The sequence below is a fragment of the Suricata suricatta genome, chromosome 2 (assembly GCF_006229205.1).
Source record: "Suricata suricatta isolate VVHF042 chromosome 2, meerkat_22Aug2017_6uvM2_HiC, whole genome shotgun sequence".
NCBI classification, from domain to species: domain Eukaryota; kingdom Metazoa; phylum Chordata; class Mammalia; order Carnivora; family Herpestidae; genus Suricata; species Suricata suricatta.
In genome coordinates this window covers 164,478,804-164,502,717 of record NC_043701.1, presented here as the reverse complement: position 1 = coordinate 164,502,717, position 23,914 = coordinate 164,478,804, and the positions used below count along the sequence as shown (strand labels likewise).

At 41.0% G+C, this 23,914-nt stretch overlaps 1 protein-coding gene across 1 annotated transcript in view; it reads left to right on the top strand.

Annotated features, from left to right (window-relative positions):
• The window catches only part of SORCS1 (sortilin related VPS10 domain containing receptor 1), a gene marked incomplete at its 5' end in the record, with an annotated part of 502,465 nt that overhangs the window by 370,833 nt on the left and 107,718 nt on the right, over nt 1-23,914 (top strand). The window contains 3 exons of the mRNA XM_029920325.1: nt 8,020-8,138; nt 10,660-10,749; nt 16,990-17,169. Coding sequence (XP_029776185.1) covers nt 8,020-8,138; nt 10,660-10,749; nt 16,990-17,169 — 389 coding nt within the window. The remainder of the gene's footprint in view (nt 1-8,019; nt 8,139-10,659; nt 10,750-16,989; nt 17,170-23,914) is intronic.

Sequence of the window (23,914 nt, the reverse complement as noted above, 5' to 3'; positions counted from 1 at the left end):
TCTTCAGCTGTTGTCTGACATCAATTTTTGGAAATAGGCTCTATTGTGTTTTACCTTTTAACTTTGAGGAAAACAAGGCTTTCAGCGATTAAATGTTTCTGCCATTGCCTCAGGGCTGAAATATGAAGCCAGATCTGGTTCACCGCAGACATGTTATTCATTCATCAGTCGATACTGTGGGATCTGTATGCTGAGACCAGCTCTCTCCCAGATGCAAAGGAGAGATCCTAGGGAACGTTGCAAAGGCCCCGCTCTCATCGAGTTTACCGTGTAGTTAGGGGAGATGTCATATTTGACTGTAGAGTGAAATAGTCTCTAACCCAAAAATCTGGTAGACCAGGTGGCCATAACAGGTCCATAGTTCTGTGTGATGCAAACTAAACAAAATGCAGTTACGGGACACATTCTGGCACAGAGACCATCTGTGGAGAGGTGTAAATTTGGGTGTCCCTCACCTTTGGGCTCACTGCACCTGATCCTTCCTGAGACACGCTCACCATACTGCATTATAGTTGGCAAGTGATATTTTTTGCATTTCTATTAAATTATTATGGCTCTATGTTTTCTCTCATGTCCCTAATTCCCACTGCTGTGTTTGGCAAAAAAAAAAAAAAAAAAAAAAAAAAAAGTATGATCTCGGAACTTTTCCTGGAGTAATCATGGCCTCCTGAATGTCAGAAGGCTAAGCATCAAAGACATTTAGAAAGTTATACTGGACTCAAATCAAGAGATTTCATGGAAGAACACAATGCCACATTTTTAAAAATAGTTTATTACCAAGTTGGTTTCCATATAACACCCAGAACTTTTCCCCACAAGTGCCCCTCTCCATGACCATCACCCTCCTTCCCCTTCCCCCACTTCAGCCCTCAGTTTGTTTTTAGTATTCAAGAGTCTCTCATGATTTGCCTCACTCCCTCTCCCTAACTCTTTTCCCCTCCTTACCCCTTTCCATGGTCCTCTGTTAGGTTTGTCCTGTTAGACCTCTGAGTGCAAATATATGGTATCTGTCCTTCTCTGCCTGACTTATTTTGCTTAGCATGACACCCTCGAGGTCCATCTACTTTCCTACAAATGGCCAGATTTCATTCTTTCTCATTGCCATGTAGTACTCCATTGTATATATAATCCACATCTTCTTGATCCATTCATTTAGGCTCTTTCCATGATTTGGCTATAGTTGAAAGTGCCGCTATGAACGTTGCCACAATCTTGTTATGCCAAACGAGAATGTTTGATCTAAGTTTATAATTTTCATGGAAATTATTTGAACTCTACATAGTCTTTTCAGGGCCCATGGCTAGAGTCTCATTTTTGCAGATGCCAATGTCTGACTGGTACATGCCACAGAGGGCTCTGGAACCCTGATGTTCCTGAAGCCTCTGTGAGCACAGTCACATGGACTCGATGCATATGCGTGTGTGTTAGGTGGGAATATTTAATAGGAAGGTTCTCAAACAAGTAATAGAACACTATGAAAAACAAAAGGAAGATTTATATGCAGATATATGGGCTTTAAAAACTGCCCTGTTTGAAGGTTGAAAAATAATGGGGTTTCTGGAGAGTTTTAAAGTGCTCTTGACTGACTGCCTACAGAGTTTATGGTTTTGTCTAAAATGAAACTTTTATAGTTTTAAGGTATATGAAAGGATTTGGTGCTAAATAAATATTTGTTGAATAATAGAATCACTGGTAGAGTTCTAGAAATCTGTGGTGTATTTCTTGCTGTGTCATTTACTAGCATATGAGCTTAGACAAATCTCCTCACTAAGTCTGGAGTTGTTCATCTGTAAAAAGTACCTCTTTCTGGATTTTTTTTTACAAAGTTTAAAAGAGGAAAGACATGCAATCCATTTAGCATGGTTCCTGACCCAGAGGAGAGTTCACAGTGGTTATTCTGGAGGTTAATGCTCCTGCTGCTGCTATCATTGGAGAGATTCTGAGAAAGGAGAGGTCAGCCTGAGCCTCAGGAAAAACCCCACGGAAGAAAGCCCAGGAAGTATTGGGGCAGAGTAACAGGCAAGGAAAAGCAGTTCAGACCCGACTAACTGTCTGAGTGAACACAGGGTCTTAGCCCAGAATGAACATGCTGTTTAGAAATAGCAGAAACCCTGCAGATACAGACTTACCAGCAATATCACAGAGATTTGTTTCTTCAGGCAGGTGTGGGAAAAAGACAGGTTTCAATGAGTAAAGTATAGTAAAGACCTGTCGGATATTCAAGTAATAGTCTGATTCTTAACATTTTTTTTAGTTCTAAAGTTCTTTTTTTTCTTTTTTAATGTTTATTTTTGAGAGAGAGAATGGGACAGAGTGGAGCGGGGGAGGAGCAGAGAGAGCAGGAGACACAGAATCCCAGCAGGCTCCAGGCTCTGAGCTGTCAGTACAGAGCCCAACAGGAGGCTCATACCCACAAACTGTGAGATCATGACCTGAGCTGAAGTTGGACACTCCAGGTACCCCCTAGTTCTAAAGCTCTAATAACCCTCAATACAAAGAGGAAAAGTCTGAAGCCTGGCTCGGTTAGTGACCTTCTCAGAGTCACACAGCATGTAGGAGACAGAGCCAGGATGTGGAACATCACTCCCAACAGGAAGAAGCGCTTGCAAAGCAATATGGCTGCAGACTGGCACCCAGGCAACTCTCATGGCCTCCTCATAGGCCTAGTTATTTTCCATTTCTCCCCACTGACCACCGCCTCACACAATTAGCTATTAATTCCACAAAGAGAATATTTTTCATGGTGTTTAAAAAAAATCTTTAACTGAAACAAACATTGACTATGAAGAAAGATACTGTGTCAGGTAGAGGTGTCGGGAGAACTTACAGTTGGTTCTCTTAAGACACAGTGGGTAGTACTGGTGACTCGAGAAAGGGCACTCTGTAGCAGTCACAGCCTCTGTTACTGGAGCACAGTCTGGCCGGGCCCTGGGCTGCACACATTTCATGACTGAAGTCTTCAGTCATCACAGCCACTGGCAAGATGGCTCCCATCTGTTCTCATTTTACAGATCAGCAGTTAAAAGAGGAGTGAAGTGGTTGCTTAGGTGGACCACGCTAGCAGGCCTTGAACCTGCATATAAAGCCCTGTTCCTCTGCTCGAAGCCTGGCCCTTGAAAGGCAGCCTTTCTCTAGATCCCAGCTTCTGCAGGGGTGGGAGTTGCATGATGCCAAGCGGCAGCTGCTCCACAGAGTGAGGATGCCTGCAAAGAGCAGCACAGGGCCCTAATTACCTATGGCAAGGAAAACATCTGTGTGGGAAAAGTAATGAAATTAATTCTAAAGTCTAGCAGTTGCATGCATTAATTGACGTTAATTAATGCCAAATTACAAGATACTTCCTATGGAATCGCATCATACACTCCCTAGAATTGAATATGGAAAGAGTTCATCATACTTAATGCTATTACAGCAAGCCCCAGGGGGAATAAGAGTGATTGGTCCCTCATTATGAAGTGCAGCCAATTTCTTTCTGTTTCCATTAGGAGGAGAAAGAGAACAAACCAGGAGCACTTTACAAGGGGCAGGCAGCTCAAAATTGTTCATTTCCCCTTCAGCTTGCAAATTTCACTTTGAGCCACTCTAAGCAAGCAGTGGTTTCAAAGCCTCCTCCTGGGGCTTTGCGGGTGTTGCCCAGTGGAATCTTTGGTATTTCTTAGCCAAGGACGGACCTCATTACACGTATTGCTCATAGCGGTCTGCCTCAATGTGTGTCATGAGGAGGGGAGGAAGATAGAAAAGCAGAGGAATCAGAGCAGCTTCTCTGACTTTTGTGGGACAGATCAGCCCACCAGGGACTAGGCTCCCGCCACCCCGTGGCTGAGAGGTGCTGACCAAGGCTTTGCACACAGCTGTCTGCCTCTCTCATATCACTGCCCTGTACTATTGTTGACATCTCATGTGTATCTTTTATTCATTTTCCAGTGTAAGCATACATATGCAGATATCTATATATACAACTTGCAAAAAATCGGGCTGATATGCACATATTTGGGTAACCTACTTTTTAAAAAAAACTTTTATTTTGGAATAGTTTTAGATAAACAAAACAGTTACCAAGATAGTATAGCTCTACCTAGCTTCCCCGAATATTAACATCTTAAATAACCAAAGTCTATTTTTTATAAACTAAGAAATTAAGGCATTGATACAAATCATTAATGGGTAACCTATTTTTAATATACGAGATGTATTAAGCACTTTTGTAAATCCTCATATACTGTTTAGAATTGGGATTTTAATAACAAATGATGCATGTTCTGAAATTTTAAAAATCATCCCTCTATTTTTGGCCAGTTTTCTCTTACTTTTATTAGAAACAAAACTGATGAGTACTGAAGTAGCGAAATCTTTGCCTAGATCATTAGTTATTTCCTTGGTTAGAATTCTCAGAAATAAACACGAGGTCAAAGGTAGTATTTTCAGGGATATTGATCCATATTGCCAAATTACTCCACATGAAATATGAATTTACTGGTTGTTGTTGTTGTTGTTTTGTATCTGGGTATATGCATTGATACTTAGATCAAAGACAAAATACACTTAACAAAAGTCAGCCCCAAACTTGCCAGCATTTTTCACACAACATAGATCAGTGGAAATAAACCAGCCTTGGAGCCAACCAAGTTTGAAACCCATTATGCCATTTCTATAAATCATTATGTACTTAAGCTTCATTCTCTTAATTTAAAAACATCAGTCAATAAATCATATTTTATAGTATTGTCAAGATTAAATGTACGAAATAAATGTGAACCTGCTTTAGAGTACCTGGCACATAGATACCAACAAATGTTAGTTTCCCTGATTTTTTATTTTCTTCCCAAATCCCTCAGATTCATAATTTCTCAATAGCTGAGTTATAAATATGAGAAATATATCTTTATATATTTCATCTTAATCTTGTTCAGAAACCTTTGAAGAAGAGGTTGAATTCTTCAGAAATAAACTCTTAGACCCCTTACAAATAGATCAAGCACTGTATTTATCAAAATTTCTCATCAGGTGACAGTCCCAGAAATTCTCATTGGAAGTTGTATTTGTAATCTGAAGGCCAAGACCTCCTAATCAGGAACCTTTGATTCAGTTTGGTTAATCATTGTTTTTATTCATTATCTCACAGAAGAAGCACAGAAAAGGAGCAGCTGTAAGTTCAGTATAATCAGTAACTCAGTGTCATCAGGAAATAGGTCCTTTTCATCTTTTTGCATACTCATTATGTAAGCTTAACTGTAAGACTGACTCCTATGCAAAAAGAAGGCTAGAGCAGTCCCACGCATCACATTGGACACGGTGTTCTAGAGAGGCAGAAGAGGTTTTCTGCTGTGTCTCCTGGTCCGTCCCTTCCCTGCAGCCCCTTACAAGACCTCCCTGACTCCTCATTTACTAGAACTCGGTTTTAATGCTCTCTCCTAAACCAACCGATGGCAAGGGGAGTCAGAAGACGTTGAGTGGGCATAGAACCAAGAGAATTAACCCTTGCATATGGGCACTTCTCAGTCATGCAGGAGGAAGGATAAACCAACCAACCCAGTATTGGCTTTTCCATCAAAGAGGCCAGTAGGAATGGGTATCAAGCAGGTCACCAAAAGAAACATAACTGATACAGAAACATAACAAGAGTATTCAAATTCAGTTTAACTAGCCTTAAAAAGATCCCCAAACTGATCTAATTATTGTGAATGGTAGCAAATGAGAAAATAGGACTATCATCATTGTTAATAACAGCTCATATTTGTACACATTTGGGTTTCAAAATAATCAGAATACATGCTATTTTAGTTCATTCTTAGAGCTAAACTGCAAGAGAGTTGACCTTAGCATTCCCACTTAATGGATGAGGGTGACAAGACTCAGGAGGATGACATTTATTTTGAATTATGTGTCTCGTAAGTGACCACATCAGAACTCAGGCTCCAGTCTCACAGTTACCAGTGTCCAATGCTGGGACCCCAAACTATCTTTGGAAAAATAGGAGCCGTTTAAAAGATGTGGAAGAGTCTGGTGGAGTGTGAAGTTGTGAGGTGAAGACTTTGCATGTTATAAAGGGCAGGAGGATGATTCTGGCAAGGACTGACTCCCAGAAATTGTCTTCAAGGAGAAATACCATAAGTTGTGCCCTAAGACATAACTCTAAGAATGTTTGAGAAAGGAGATAAGAGTGAGTAGATGCCTCTTCTTTAGTTCATCTTCCGAGATGCTTTCACCACGGCTAGATTGCTCAAAGTACTTCAGAGCCGTCGCACCCCCACACAGGGCAGCAGGATGGAGGAATGATGTGAATAAAGCTCACCCCCAGTCTCATAAGAGCTCCAGCAGTTACAGGTCTCTGGTCAGATGCAGCAAATGTGCATGCCGCCCCCTAGTGGTCCGCCTTCTAGAATACAGATTTTACCCAAGTTCCTTAGGTAAAGAGGGTCCTGGAAATGTCCTTGAGTGGTCATTTGTGAATCCTCACATCCAGTGCCACACTATTGCCTACCCCCATTTCATCCAAATCTTCATCTCATTTTTTTTTAATTTGGATGAGTGGATTTCTTTATACATCTCTGATATCCTAACAATAAATTCATCCATTTGTTAAGCATCAAAAAAAGTGAAATAACTTTCTTCTTCATTCAAAAAGATATATTCCAAATAAAATGGCACATTCCAGTGAATACTTAGTTTTTTCCCAATATGTCCATTGAACAATATTAGTACCTGACAGTTTGTGAACAACAAGAGAAAGCAGTCACTATCTTCAAGAAGCTTATATTCTAGTAGAGACAGAAATAAATAAGGAAGAGCTAATTTTATATTGTGATAAATTCAATGGAGGGAATTAACAAAATGGTGTGTGACCCATATTCATGGAAGACCCTCAGAAACAATAGGGGACTGAAATCTAGAACTTTCTTTGCGAACAATTAGGGGAAAAGCATGTTAGGCAGAGGGAATAAAAATGAAACGTCTTATAAGTTTAGCCAAATTTCTGAACATAAAGGAGGCCAGATTAGAAGAATCACAGAAGAAGAGAATTAGCATATGGGGACATTAGAGTGGTGGGTGGTAGAGGATTTGAATTTATTTTAAATCCAAGGACGCAGAGTTTTAAGTATGAAGTGACATCTGATTAGTAGAGAGAGCGGAAGAGTTGTGGCTGAAAAACCAAGACAGCCACCCCGATACACAGCCCCTCCACCGTAGATATCAAACGTACAGAAGAGTTGCCGTAACTGATAGGCTTACCATCCACTGTCAAGTCTCAGGTAGGATTCAAGGTCTTGGTTTTCTCATCTGTACAATGAGAACAAACGTTTGGACCCAAGGAATCTCCTCTCTGTTCTGTTTCACTTACAATTATTACTAGAATAAAAGCCTTTATCCCGACATGGAGTCTTACAGTTAAAACAATGTTTATAACTTCTTGCATGAGATGGCTGGTGAATACATGTTATATCCATGTTTCCCTGCTTGTGGGTCAAAGGTCGAAGTGTGGAGGAAGAGCCTACAAATGCAAAAACATCATTAGGAAAATCACCAATATTATTGCCAGTTTTAAAAAATATTTTAGGTTTGGGAGAGGAAAATTAATTAATGAGCACTTAGTTTTCCAGGATGGCAAGGTTTGGTGGAGGTGATGGGGCATGGTGATGATCGTGTTGATAGAAAGTGGGTAAAATAAAGGGGCACCTGGGTGGCTCTGTTGACTGAGTGTCCGGCTCTTGATTTTGGCTCCGGTCATGATCCCAAGCTCGTGGGATCAAGCCCTTTGTCAGGTTCTGCATTGAGCGTGAAGCCTGCCTAAGATTCTCTCTCCCTTTGCCCCTCTCTGCCATTCATGCTCTCACAAAAAAGGAGTGAGCAAAATAATAATGATACCACTTTTAATAATAATAATGATAAAAAATAATGCAGTTAAAGAATGTGATATTTGTTTAAAGAATTGGAGATAGCAAGAGAAATAGAGAATGTCCACTCTGAGTGTAATACTCTGTGTGTATACATTCCCCTTACCCTTTTTTTTTTTTTTTTCAGATTCACAATACCTAACTTGCCGAATGCAGAACTGCACAGAGGCCAACAGAAATAAACCTTTCCCAGGCTACATTGACCCAGACTCTTTGATTGTCCAGGATGATTATGTGTTTGTCCAGGTATGAAAGATCCACTTCTGTTGATTGTCTCGGATATTTCTCTTTCCTGCTTCTGTCCCTAATGCAGCCGCCTACGCCTGCTTACCCTCCCTTGAGGGTAAAAAAAAGGGAAGGAAAAAAATCATTATCTTTTTGACAAAAGGAACATTACCAAGTGCCGAAGCTTCTCTGCTGATGGAATATGAATTTGCTCCTGTGAGCAGCATCTGGAGGACCTTATCCACACGTGGTCGTGGAGGTCCAGCTTAGAGGATGAAGGTTGTCTCCAGAATGATGCGCACTTGTGTTCACCCTTCCTCTGCCTTCAGGGAGACTGAACTGATATGTCAGACTCCTCCTGTCAGAAGAGGCAGCCAGTCAGCCTGTTCCTCAATACTTACCTTAAAAATAGAGAAACAGATGGGAACAGGAAGCCGCGGGGTGGCTGGAGGTGGTAGGAGGCAGGGGCGAGGTGAGGTGGAGACTAATCAGCCATTATTGTCAGGCTCTGACTGTGATTAGGGTAAGAAGTGGAGGAGGTGTAGGCGGTCGGGTTTTTCTCTCCTGAAAAGAGTGGGAAACCTTTTGAGAGAAAGTGGTTAGAAGAGACAGGAGGGGAGAGTATGCTTTGCTGCTTTTCAGCATTTAAGGAAAATTTTATGTTTGTTTGGACAGTGATTTTAGTTATTAGTTAAGCTTAAAGACTTCACTTATTGCTTCCCATGGTAAGAGTGACAGAGATAAACTGTTAAATACTTAGGTGTGTGTATACTATATTTACATATATTTGTTACATATATTTACTTTTGTACACATTATATAGATGTATACACATACACAATTTCACTATGATTGAGACATGTTCTTAACACATACATTTATTTGGACAAGAAATCATAGTTCAGAATATTCAATCCCATGTTTTGAGGAAACAAATGTTCAAAATGCACAACATCAACCTCTGCACTCTTAGAATGTTTCACAAATAATTACACACACATACACACACACTTCATTTTGTTGTTGGGAAAATGAGTAATGAGTACCCTGATAACTTCAGTATCAAATTATCAAGCAACATTAAAATGGTTACATGTTTTGGTTCTATCTATAATTCATTTCTCAATCACTGTTTTTCCCAGGAACCTTTTCTGTTTTCTAATGATTTATAATCCGCATACATGACTTACCAATGAGAATCAATTCTGCATTTAAAATGTCCTGTATTTTCAACCCATGACACTGTGAACAAGATCCTGTACCCATCACTCGGGCTAAGAGGCGACCTGGGCCAGTCATGGTGAATAAGACAAGTTGCCAGTCACTTGTGTATGTGTCTGATGGCCCTTCACCTACAGCATTAGTTGATGCAATCTGAGTATGCAAACTCCAACTGATTCCAACTCCAGATATTTACATGGATGAAAAGTGGTTCCACCAACTCAGAAATATGGACTAGATGGTCCTTGCCAGGGGTTGGGAGGTGGGGAGACGTTGGTCAAAGGGTACACATTTCCAGCTATGAGATGAATAAGTTCTGTAGATCTAACGTATATATAGCATAGTGACTATAATTATCAATATTGTCTTATATGCCTGACAGTTATTAAGACAGTAGGTTTTAAATCTTTTCACAACACACAAGATATAATTAAATGAGGGGATAGACGTGTCAACTAACCTTACTGTGGTAATCATTTTGCAGTGTATCCATGTATCAAATCACATTGTACGTTTTAAAGTTACCAACTTATATGTGAATAACCTCTCCACAAAGCTGGGGAAAAACAGTGACTACGAAGGGGAGAGAGACTGACAGTGGAGCGGTTGACCCTCCACTAAATAGTGCTCATGCTGGGTGGAGCCCGCACCCCTTCTGCCCTCCCTCACATCCACGGGGTCCACTGGGCTGTATGTGCTGGACAGACTTGGAGAGGTAGCTCGGAGTTCTCTTCTGGGAGATAGAGATCTATAATGATTTTGGACCATGATCCTGGCTGGCTTTCCATCTAATGTGTCGGCAGCACTGCTGTGTGAGACCTGCTCACATTCGTCAATGTGACAGCATCACACAGAGTTCTCATCTCAGAGATGAGAGGCTCCAGCTCTGCCACTGCTTGACCCGCGGCATTTCCTTCTGAAGTGTCCTGGGGACCTGTCTGCAGGGCCATAGTCGTGGGCTGGATAGCTGGGGACTGCTTATGGACATTAAGCCAATATACTCTGAGGCTTGTATCATTAAAAACACAAAAGAAAAGAAAAATAAAAAGAAACTGGAAATGGTTCCTTGTTTCTGAGCCCCAGGTGCAGATCGAAGAATCGTTTGTTCATCCAGTGGGTTAGGTTGGGCCTCAGACCAATTCACATGCACCAGATACCACCGTATACATTGTTTTCGGATGGAGCTCTAGTTCTTTGCCCTTGTCCATCATGCCATTTACACTGTTGGGTTGAAAGCTACCCCCTTCCATTCCTGGCTGTTTTTCTAGGGCCTGGAACTATTAAAGTAGCTCCTCTTACAACTCTTGTGTTTATGATCCAGCTGACGTCAGGAGGACGGCCGCATTACTACGTGTCCTACCGAAGGAATGCGTTTGCCCAAATGAAGCTGCCCAAGTATGCTTTGCCCAAGGTATGAGCTGAATGGATTTCTTCATTTTAGTATTTTCTTCAATTCACACATTCTTGCCCTCAGCGCTTTCCCAAGGATCTTTTCAGTCTCTTGTATCCATTTATCTCTTCTCAACACCCATGACTACTTTTCAAGTTCTCTCTCTCTCTGTCTCTGTCTCTCTCTCTCTCTGGAATTCTTGCTACAGGAGCATCTAAATAAACTGTTAACTGATTTGCTTTTACTTTTCAAGAAATATGTATTGGTATTCTAGAAAGGCAGAAAATATGCTTTGGGTATTATGTCAGTACAACAGACGTGACACATTTCTATCCCATTTTATTGTAATTAACTATTGAGAGGTGGTACATCTATGTGGCATCCAACCTCTGCTTTCTTTCTCAACAGAGCTTATGATACTGGCTGTCTTTAGAGTTCTGAGGTACAGCTAATTTTTTGAACCTCCCCAAAGACATACTCCTTTGAAAATAATGACAGACAAGTTAAAGACCCACAACTGCTGACATCCCTGGGCTCTTTTCCAGAAACACTGAAGAACTGTGTTAATATGGAGCGCCACCTAGTGGAGGTCATACTGACTTGAGAGCCGTGGATTTGTGGTCTGAAATAGTTAATGCATTGTGCCTTGATCTGAGAGCAAGGGAGGTGTGTACAGCTGTATGAAGGGGCAGCGTAGGTTTAAATATAGTTGTAGCTCAGTTTTGAAACCTTTCGGTTAGACACAGAACACAGAGAACTTTTTTCGACTGAGTTTTCATGACTCTTTACCTTGTGTTTTTTTTGCTCGTGACTTTGTAGTATGCTATGCTGGCCCAACATCAGCTAGCTGCCAGAGAATCATGTGATAGACACAGCACAAGGACACTGTGGGTCTCTTCTTCCAGGACAGGAAATGGTACCCAGTTGCTCTGGCTTCTCCAGGCAGAATTCTTCTTGGCCATCATTTTGGCTCTAGGTGTAACAGTAGTAAAGTGGGCTGAGACATCAACCCCTTCAGGATAATAACACACGTTAAATCACACTGTTGACTCCATGAACAATATCAATGTTAGTAGTTATTATTATTTCCAGCAGCTAAGAGATTAATGACAGTGGTAATTGCCTAGAACTCTATTTCTGGGCTTGTATATATTTAAATGCTCCTTGCTCTTGATTTGGTTTGAAGTATTTTACAAAAAGACAAGCTACAACTTTGGAGTCGTGCCTTGGATGAGACTGGGGGAAAGTCCGTATGTAAAATTAGATCTGAGTGTTGTTAAAATTACCCTGGATAATCTTTTAGGAAGGTCCAGGAGGGATGTGATCGTGCCTCCTAAGTCCAGCAGGGCCATTTTGGCTTCTTTACCACCACCCCCCCCCACCTTGAGTGCTGAAATAAACTGTAACTTCTTTGATTGATCAGCAAATGCAGTAGTTACCTTGCAAGGTTTACACTTTTAAAAATAAGAATTAAACTCAATGCAGGGAGATGCTCTTGCTCAAGAGGCATGTGGGAATCGAGAACAAATCAGGAAGCAGCAGATGTGAGTCACTCATCTTGTTTTAGCTCCTGGGAATGTATTCCAAGTGGAATAAGTCTGGGCCAAACCAAATGCTGTTTGTAGCAAAGCTGAGGCCGGTACTCAACTCTCCTGAGCTCCCAAACTAGCATTCTTCTCTTGAAATAAATTAATAGTGTACTATTAGAAGTTAGCAGATCCCCCCAAATTTGGATATACTGGAGGGCCATCAAAAGGAAAAGTCCTATGGACCAAAGAGCCCCGGAAATGGTAGTTTAAAACCAAAGAAACATCAGACCTGTTGTTGGAGTGTTAGGAAAAATGCGTACTTTGCATTGCTTGTTCATAGCCGTCATGTCACATAGATATCGCTGTTGACAGTTGCCCCCAGTGACATCTAGCCAGTTGTACTTTGAACCTCAATCTGCCGTCTGTCCTCTCCCCTTGCTATTCCAGATGAGCACGCTCCATTACTAGCCTGATGCGAGATATGAGGGTAGAATGCAATGATTAATTTAACTTTTTTCCAGAAAAATAGGAGTCAGTACAGCCAATGAATGTATTATGTGGTCCAAGCAGATGTTTATTTAAGGAAATGAGATGCCTCATTACAATCCCATTCCGCCTTCACAGAGAAGCCTCAGCTTGGGTGGGGGGGATCTTTGGGAAAGGCGCATGTATTTAATGGCCTTCTATCAAAGCCAGGGCTGCCTTGGCTGGAAAGGAACAAAGCTTCATGCCCAGCAGAGGAATCGACACAAACCAGCAGTTTCATGTTCAAGTTTTCTCTAATCATCCTCTGGCTTTGTATCAGCTCTTGAAAGACTATGGTTACCCTGAGCTGTGTTAAGTTAATAATAATAATAATAAAATGCTAATGATGATCAGAGAGCGGGGTGGGGAGACTTTAATGTTGCTGCTGCTATTAAAAGCATGAAAGCCCCTGACCAGGAGCCGTAGGGAAGCCTTCCCCCTGAACTTACTTGGAGCTCATTCTGAGCTCCTCCAGTGAGATAACGAGGCAATACATATGAAAGTGCTCCAAGCGCTTTGGAGGACAGATACTCCATAAAAGCAAGGTAATATTATTATCAGTATAGATCTGGTTGTCTGTGTGGTGGGAGATCGATGGGATCCAGGGCATGGGTGGTGCAGAGGCTGTTTGATTCACAGAAGGAGGCCTAGATTCCAGACCTACACCGGTCACTAACCTGCTGTGAAACTGTGGACTGGCTTATCTATTTCTTTCTCTGTTTTTTGTTTGTTGGTTGGTTTTTGTTTGTTTGTTTTCACATTTTTAAAATAAAATAAATGTTACTCTGGATCAGATATCCTTGGCAATGAGGAGGGCACTGGTTGGGATGAGTGCCGGGTGTTGTATGGAAGCCAGTTTAACAAATTATATTTTTAAAAAAACAAATATCCTTAGAGATGCCTCACAAAAATTTGCTCTATGATCAAATAAGTTTAAAAAATATAAATTCCATTCTATGTTCCTTGCCTTGAGAGTAATGATAGATCACTGGTGTCGAAGGCTCTAGGATATCCTTTGAGAAGGAAAATGATATAATTTATCATTAATCAAAACATTAGCAAAGGGATCCACTTTAAAAAAAAAAAGTCTTTAAAATCCAATAATGCTGGTGTCCTGTGGAACAGACTTTGGGAAACACTCTAGTAGAAGATCTCAAAGGCCACTTCTTGTCTAAAAGTTTGTGTCTCAGTAAACCCATCACATATAAAGTATCATTCCGGATAGAAAGAGCAGATTTACCTGATAGAGGGGGATGTAGTCATGAATTAACAAGAAAGATGACATTTAAATACGTCAGATCTTTCCATTCCGATTCCTACAACCAACATCATTTCTTAAGTCTCTTCAATATAATTGGATTGTAGGGAGAGAGAGATCTGATCTTGGCCCCTATCTAGGGATGGTCACTTGAATTTACCATTGTTATGCAACTGGTTCTCTAGGTGACCTTGAGGCACTGTTTTAGTTCTGAATCTACAAAATAAAAATTTGTGTGAGTTGGTATAGCACACCTGATGTACTCTATCTAGTCCCTAGCATTTATTAACGAGATGTCTCTGGTGACCCAGACTTCAGAGATTCACCAGTACACAAGTTCCCTTCAAGGCACAAAGGCGGGAAATAGGTATGTAGGGGCCAGATCTGTGCTTAAATATTCTAACATGAATCCAGGGAAGATACTGCATCTTGCTAATGAGTGAACATGAATTAGGAGTAGTTATTTGAGGACTCATAAATGCCCGCATAAGGATTTGGGTCTTTGTCCTTTAGGAAATGGGAAGCCACAGAAAGAAAGCCACAGTGGTTGAATGGCCCTTGGGCTAATTTCCGTAGCTAATCTTCTCCATTCAAAAGAAGCAAAATTCTTGCATGAACCACTTTTTATTAAGTATACTGGTTAGCATCCCAACATTTGCAGTGAAAAGAAAGGCCACATAAACCTTGCATAATCAACAGAGGGGATTTAAGGGCTGTGTCATTGAAAATAGCTGTGGAGCAGATGCTACATGCCAGGCTACTATAAACGGGTAACACTTAGTGACTGATTTAATTCTCACAGCTCCATGGAGGACCCACATCATTTACAGGTAGAAATGCTGAGGCCCAGAGTTTAGTTCACACAGATAAATTACAGAGGGAGGAACTGAACTCAAGTAGTTTTACTTCAAAGTCCATTCTTTTAACCGTTTTGTTCTGGTGTTCTCTCTAACTGAAAGGTTTACAGGTGGGACCGGCTTCTTAGCTGTCCACAATCTAAGACCCAAAGACATTCACAGAATGTGGCCTCTCTTCCTTTTGAGTCTATTTTCTTCAGGACTATCTTCATCCCCTGCCTCTAAGATATATCTCCATTAGATCTAGACTCTTTATTTTATTATTTTATTTTGTTTTATTTTATTAATTCTTACTAATAGTGAGAGATATTTATTTATTTTTCCTAATAATGCCACAGTCATTATATAATTGTGTCTTATTGACTTTGTGTTACATACCCATCACTGATCCAACCACTGTGGTTAGGGACATCGGATATTCAGCACTCTTATTTCTGGTACTGAAAGTGGAAGAAAGTAGCAAAGTCTGAGTACACGGAGGAAATTTTCCTGAGAAAAATGAGGGTGTTTGTCAAAGAACATCAAGCTATAGTTATCAAGAGAAATGGAAATAGACTAATTTGGCTGATATAAGCAATGGCCAATTTCCATACCAAACATAAGTGTGCATTATTGACCCAGCATGAATTAATGAGAAGGATTCATTTTTGGCTTCCCACTCTGTATTCTTTTTATAAAAACGTACCAAGCCCTAGAATATGTGGTACCTAGTAGGGATGAAGGAATATGAAGCTCTTTGCATAATGACCTCTCCCTTCTGGGGTCATAGGAGTTCACTGTGATCACGGTAAAGGAGGGGAAGACTTGCTCCTGTACATTTAGAGTAGAGTCCAAGCTGAATTGCCCTTGTTTGATTGAGAGAACCGGGGCATATATTACAATGAGAAATTTAAATTAGAAATTAGGCAGAATTTTCTAGCACTGGAATTCTTGCCAAAGAGGATTGAAAGATCTCCCAGAGCTTTTCAAGGATGGAGGAGGATCCATCTGGGAAGATTTGAGTATTAAGCTACCCAAAGGCCAAGAATCTTGCCATATTGTTCTTCTGTCTTTGTGCTTCCATTTAATTCTGGTTTGTTTGGTTTGGTTTGGTTTCTATTTTTGGTTTTTGAGACTTAAGCCAGTGTCTGCTGCCTTGGGCAAAAAAGGGTGAAAGGCCACCAAGAGCATGTGCATGGGAGACAGCAAGCCTTGGTTTATGTCACCCTTCCCCTGAATATCATCTGCTTCTCTGGAGTTCTGAATGGGGAAGGAAGGATTTGGAATTCCCACCTCAGGGACATCTACTCACTGCTTCCACATTATCTTTGCCTTATTTTTATCTTCCAGGACTACCAGAGTCTGAAAGCATCATCAGTTAAGCAGTCTACTTTTTTCCCTTTCTCACTTGAGCTTTTCCACTGCACTTCTCAGACAGAGTAAAGGTTTAGATAAACCACCAAGTCCTTGAGCAGTCGTTGATGTGAAGACTAGTGCTCTGGGGTTCTCAGGTGAATGTTTTCCTCGGGGGCTTCTGGGAGTTGCCGAGCCTTGGGCAGTTTTTCCCAAACATTCACATGTATAATAATCAGTCAGAGATTTTATTTAAGTGCAGACTTTTTATTCAGTAGGTAAGCCTGAGATTCTATGTGTCTGACACGCTTGCAGGTGATGGCCAGGCTGGTGGCCCATGGACCACGCTGACAGGTGCAGGGCTTGTCCATTTTCTCTCTGTCTCTCCAACTTTTCCTCATATTTGGCCCACATAAGCCTTCTGAACATACCATGTTTGTGCCTGGCAAGTATATCAAGATGACTGATTCTCCGAAGTCACATTTGAGAAAGTATTCTTCAATTATCTAATGAAGTAACTAAATTATAAGTGAGCTACCAAGCGTTTCTCATGACCTTACTGCTTAACTCCACAAATGACAAAGGAAATGCATGGTTAACACTAACCTGATCAATTATTATTTCACAAATATAAAGAAGGAAAATTTCTGTCTTCCGCTAGAGTGCCTACGTGCCTCTCCTGTTAGTCTTCATGAGATTCCACTGTCTTGGACACATGCCATGTCAATGTATGACCTCTTCATTTTCTGTCTTTCTTCAGGACATGCATGTCATCAGCACAGATGAGAACCAAGTGTTCGCTGCAGTGCAAGAATGGAACCAAAATGACACATACAACCTCTACATCTCAGACACCCGGGGTGTCTATTTCACGCTGGCCTTGGAGAATGTTCAGAGCAGCAGAGGTCCTGAGGGCAACATCATGATTGACCTCTATGAGGTATGTCACAAGGCATGTGGAGTCCCGAGCCCCTCTAGTGCCTGGACCGGAGGAGAAGGTCTACCATTGGCTGTTCCCTTAAGCATCTTCCTTAATAGTTCCTTACGTGGCCTCATTTCATTCGGGAGAGGAAGGGATTTGTAGAACATTTGTATTGCTTAATTTTTAATCCACAGAACACCCGTGGGTGGAATTCTTTTTTGACAAAGTCCACAGGCCATTAAGTCTCAGAAGACCTAGAGAGAGTGTCTGGGGAAGCAGTAAAACAATTGAAAGATTTGAACAAGAGTGATCTTAATGTGAAATTTGAAACTAATCTTGAAGGGTGGACAGGGTGTCGGATTATGAGCAAAGGGATAGAGGGCGTGTTCCCTTTTTCTTTGAAGAAAGAAAGAGGGAGACATCTCTGCATTGGATCAGAAGATGCTCCTGTTGGACTTGAATACCTTTTTATTTAATGTTTGTTTATTTAGAGAGAGAGAGAGAGAGGGCGGGGAGGAGCAGAGAGAGAGAATCCCATGCACGCTCTGCACTGTCAGCAGAGGCCAACTTGGGGCTCTGTCTCATGAACTGTGAGATCATGGCCTGAGCCAAATGAAGAGTCAGATGCTTAATGGACTGAGCCACCCAGGTGCCCTGGACCTGAATACCTTTCTAATTCGATCACATCCAATGACTAAATGTCATCCTCTCAGAGGGCCAATGAGTGAGACAAAAGTGTAGGTCTTACTCTCCTAAGTGGGAAGGGGTAGGGAGAGACAAAAATCAAAGTTTACTGTATTCTCCTAAGAGAACTATGGCCCTTTGTTTCTCACAATGGCCAAGGTACAAAATAAAATCATATTTGTTGGATCAGTTAGCTTTCATAATAAATACCAATACTTAAAGCACATTTAAGCATTTAAAGCACAGCTAGAAAGCACAGCTAGTAGAAAGAAAGCTGCTATTTGGGGATGAATTTTAGCCATTTGTCAGTCTTACCTTGCACTATGAAGGATTTATAATAGGTTATAATGATGGGGCTCCTGGGTGGCTCAGGTAGTTGAGTGCCCGGCTTCGGCTCAGGTCATGATCTCACGGTTCGTGGGTTCGAGCCCCACATCAGGCTCTGTACTGACAGCTAGCTCAGAGCCTGGAGCCTACTTCAGATTCTGTGTCTCCCTCTCTCTCTAACCCTCCCCTGCTCACTCTATCTCTGTCTCTCAAAAATAAATAAATAAATAAAAACATATAATAGGTTATAATGAGCCATTACAAAATGTATTCAGAATTTGGGAAGTGCCTTTATCATATACATATATCCTCCCTGAAAGAAAAAATCTAAAGTGGATTCAAATACGTACAGTCATAATGATGCTGTCATTTGGTTGCGTAGGAGTTCATAGAGTCAAGAGGTGGCTTAATATAACAAGATGGAAGGGAATGATACCCAGTAAGTCGAAGAAAGGAACCAACTTCACTTAAGAAATTTAAACCTCCTGCTGTTATTCCTTTTCATGCTGTCTATCCCTCTTCTCCTTAGGAGCTCTTGGGAATTTTCTTCTGGTATCTAACTTCTCTGTATGTATAAATTCACGTTAACAAACTGTGTGTCCCGTTCAGAGCGCAGACTAGCAGGGACTTAGTTTGTGTGTATATATTTAGAAAAATCAACTGCATACTTTTTTTTACACATTCACAAGTTTTTTCCACTCATTTCCTGCCCATGTTCCAAATAAATATAGTATCATATATCTCAGCCTAAAACTGAACATGAATTCTCAAAAACATTTACATATTCTGGTTATTTAGTTTCAAATTTGTGTTGGATAAAATTTGTGACTTCAAGTATAAATTTTGGATTCAGGTTGACTGGATTTAAATCCTAGCTTTGCCATGTGTGTGTATTCTAGAGACAAAGCCAGTAATTTCCAAGCCTCAGTTTCCTTGCTTACAATACGGAGATATACATAGTATCTACCTGGTAGGATTTCTCTGAAGTTTACTTACCTTAATCTTAACGTACCATGAACCGTGCCAGAAACACAGCAATGCTCAACAAATTATAGATAGGATAATTCATATTATAGTCCAGTAAGTTAAAGCCCCAATGCAGTGTTCTATTCTTGTAGTCTTAAAATCTACCCATATTGTTTGTATATCCAACACACTTGTACAATTTTGGATCTCTGTTGCTTCCCGTATTGTACTTAGCATGGCCATAGTAATTCTTTAGCACCAACTAGTTGTCTTGTTATAAACAAGCATAAATTGCCACATTTTTTTCCTCATTTGTAAGTGTCCTACAAACATTTAAACTTTAAATGTGTTTTGTTGAAATGCCATGCATTTTCGTGCCTTGATCCAGGACTTACAATGGAAATATCTTGCTTCAGGAGTCTCGTAAGAAATCAAAGTAGCTGCCCAGATCACCCAGTTTGCTTCCCTGATCTTGACCCTGTCTTTTTCTCATGAAAATATTTTTGGATTTGCAGGTTGCACTTTTTCCCTTTCTGATTAACTTCTCTCCTCTTTTCAGTTCATTGTGGAATAGGGGGCTTGGGGGGGGGGTTTGTTTGTTTTTGATTTTGGATAAATTTTGTTTTCTACCAAAACAGAGACCATTTTAATTGGCCCCTTGATGATGGAAAAGATGACAGCTTTGGACAGGAGTGACTTTGCAATGTTCTGTTATTTACATCTGTTTTCATGAATGATTCTCTGAATTCAAACATTGCTAACAGGTATGGGAGAGAAAAGGAAAGAGGTCACTTCTAGACACGGCAAACCATTTCTTGGTTAATCCTTGTGCTTCCCCTTTGTGTCTCTCCCGCAGCTGACTCTCTGTAGGGATACCGCTGGCTCTTATTACCATCACTCTGAGCAGTGGTGTGACTGCATTATGTAAAGGTGTTCTGCATCCTGGGGCCGGCGAAGAAGAGTCTTTGGTTTTATTAGCCTGACAGTTCACAGCAACTTGCATTGAAATTGATGTGATCAGAACGGCGGTGCCGTGTCTGCTGATTACCTAGAAAGAAAGAATATTGGCTAACAGGGAACCTGGCACAAACGTTCCTTAAATCTGATTGTTCTGGCTAGCAGGAAGCTGAAAGCCATGCAGCATGAATCTCCCAGGAGAATTGCAATGGATGATGAGTGCTAAGAGATAAATGAAAAGTAAGAAAATCTATAAATGAATTAATAAGGAGCAAGATGAGCAACGTATGAGGTAGGGGTGACAAAGATAGAATAGATGGAGGGCACATCTGCTCGCATTTGGCGGTGACTGAGGAGGACGACGTGAGTTCTTCACTTGTCTGCTTCTGCACACCAGCTACGTGCCATTGCTGTTTGTTCTTTCAGCTCTTTCAGCAGAGGCAAACTGGGGCATGTTAGCTGTAGGAGCCCGTCAGTCAAGGAGATGTACTGTTGATGAGTCTTTGTGGGAAATGCAGAAGGAAGCACATTCCTCATTAACATCAATCATTATGTTCTTATACACACATTAGAACCTTACAACAAAAGTGGCTCTGTCTGCCCTAGAAGCACATGTGCGTATGTGATGACCTAGGAAGTGATGACGACAAAGTGTTGGGTGACCCTTCTTCCACGGCTTAATTACTGAAATGCTAGAATTTTCCTGCAGTGTCACTTGGGCATTGAACATGGATCACATTCAAAAGAGTCTGGAAATGTGAACCAGGAAAGTTGTCCACAGAGCAAAAAGGCTAGATAAGGATTTTTGTTGATGAAAGATCATAATAACAATAGATAATAGTTCAGGGGCCAGTATGTGCCAGGCACTGTGTAAAGAACCTTCCATTATTATCTCATCCCATCCGGATATTAACTTTATGATGCTAGGACTCTAATTACTCCCATTTTAAACATAAGTAAATAGAGGCAGAATGTAGTCATCTTTGCAAGATTACAAAGCTAGTGGCAGAATTAGGATCTAAATGCTATAGTATGCAAACTTTTTTTTTAAGTTTATTTATTTTTGAGAGAAAGAGCATGAGCAGGGGAGGGGCAGAGAGAGAAGCAGAATCTGAAGCAGGTTTGAACCTGTGAGCTGTCAGGACAGAGCCTGATGTGGGGCTCAAACCCACAAACTGTGAGATCATGACCTGAGCTGAAGTCAGACATGTAACCAACCGAGCCACCCAGATGCTCGTAGAGTATGCAGACTCTTAGCAACAACCTATTTGTATCTCTAGGAAGATTTGGGCTTGTATTTGATAGTGGCCTAGCAATAGCCCTAAGAAAAGACATTGAAAGGCAGGATAAAGAGTATTAGACTTGACCTAGAAGTAGAAGAAACCATGCAGAAAAAGAAAACAGTCTTAGAGAAAAGCCAGCATAAACAGAATCTGCAAATGATAGATCTGGCCTACTCACCACCTTCTGAACCACTTTAATCTGTAGTTAGAGCTAAATTCAGGCAGCACTATCATGTGCCTCCCAATTTTGTCTAATGGATGTGTTTCTGTAAGAGAAGCCCAAAAACCAGTGTTCTAAAATTCTGTCATTCCTGAATAGCGCGAATTCTCCAGGGACATCATGTGGGGATGGGTAAGAGAGGACCACATGCCTGATGGTGGCCAGAGCAAAAAAGATGTGACGAGTGTGTCTGAGACGTGTGATTCCTAGTGTATTCATCTGGCACAGATGCTGAGAGAGGGTCTGACAGCTTTGGACAATATCCGCCCTCCTCTGGGAAGGGAATGTTAATTAATGATGATGAAGAGCACTTTGGGTTAATGGACAATGACAGTCTACCCCAGCCAAGTGGAAAGGGCTGTGTTGGGAGTCAAGCCACCTGGCTGGCAAATTGAGAATGCACAGAACGTGTGCATACGTGAGTGAGCACAGTGGGCATCCTGGAAGACATAACCAGTGAGTGGGGCATGGTCTATTACACACTTAGTGTCTTCTTCACATTATGAGTGCACCTCTTTAAAAGAGAAAGCTGAACAGTTGTGATTATGTACTTACATGCTGATTTCATAGGGAAAACCTGCCTCTTACAATCCAGCATAGGAAGGAGACAAGAAAAATGCTTTCCTATCCAGGACATACTTCTTACTGGGCACAGAATGGACCGTCTAATTGTACTTAAAGCTATTTCCTTTCTCCTTAGGAGGAGAATGTTGCCTGGTTAAGGCAATAGGGAAGAAAAGAACACTTGGACATTTTGCAGGAGTGGGCTCTTTGATTACAGAGTCACCCTGGCCCCGCTTCCCCCGAGAGTGTCTCTCTCCTGGCTGCTGTTCTCTCTTTAGAATAAAAAAGTATCCTGGCTCCAAAACCAGAAGAAACTGCGGTCACAGATATGTTCTCTTTCTAGCCACACTTGTTGATTTACATTTTTTATTCTCTCCAAATTTTGAAACTTTGGGTTCATAATTCAAGTCTAAGACAGAGAGAGTGGGAGGAATCATCTCCTAATCCTCAGTAGAGTCAGAAACAAGCAAAAACTCCCGTGCAATGGTTTTCCCAGCTTAGCCTCCACGTGCAACATGTGAAAGAAATTTTGGGAGAGAAGAGCACCCTCTAGAGATGCAGATTTAAAAAAAAGGAAGAATATAGGGTTCTTCATTAAAATCACCAAAGAAACCCAAGTCTAAGCACTGAGCACATTCTCACTTTCAGAAACAATCTGTTCAATGAATGTACAGTTGCTTAGACAGTCTAGGTGCTTTATCATCAGTGCTTAGAAGAATGCATGATAAATAGTTAATGCTCAAACAATATTTATTGAATAACCATTAAGGAAATGTACTGAAGAATGAATAAAAGGCAACTTCCAGTAAGTATGACATTCCATCTATGACATTTCTTTCAGAATACTTAGGATGACTGAGAAATTTGAAGAAATAATAGGGCCCAAAGCATTAAGCGTTTGGGCTCTCAAGTTAGACAGATCGAACTGGAGTCCAGCTCTAAGGTTCTCTAGGGAATGATCTTAGAGAAGCAGCTGACCCCATTCAAACTTTGGTTTGCATACCTGTAAAACGATGACATCATCGACTCTGCCATTTCAAGTGCATGAGAGATGAATGTGCTCATGCTAACAAAACCTTCCATGTAGTGACTGATACTTCATAAGTACTCAGTACATTTGGGGTAGTGTTATTGCTGTCATATCCTCTTCTGCAGAATTCTTACTACCTATTTTATTAAAAGTAAATAAGTCTTAGACAAAGCGACCTTTCTAATATTCGTTTTTATAAGAGAGTATGGTGGACTGAGTGGTAATCCAAAAGTTACATTAGAGTGGGCGACTGTGGTGTGATTGCTGTCAGGAGAAGTGCTGAAGACTATATCATGATAAGGAATGTCAGGGGCCCTGGAGAATTTTGGGGGAAGACTGATGCTCTTAAAAAGCTACACAGTTGTTGTGAGCCATGATATCATCTATACGGGGGACAGAGTGGAGGTAAGAGAGGAAGAGTTGGGGACAGTTAGGATACAAAGGGGTTCTGGCTTCTGGGAAAAGAGCTTATGGAGTTGGGTTTTAATATATGTATGGGTAGAGACATTTCAGGATATCATCCAAGGGAGTTACCTCCTTTGTGAACAAGGGAGGTAAGAGAAAGGAGGGCGGCACTCCCGAGCTGTCATCCTACCGCACAATGAATGTGCCGATGTGCTTCGTGTTGGCTTGAGGTTTGAGCTGTAACGCTTCATATTTGGAATGTAATAAAAATGGTATTTGGGTTCATATGATATTAGAGATGAAGTAATAATAACTAATTACCTTTGA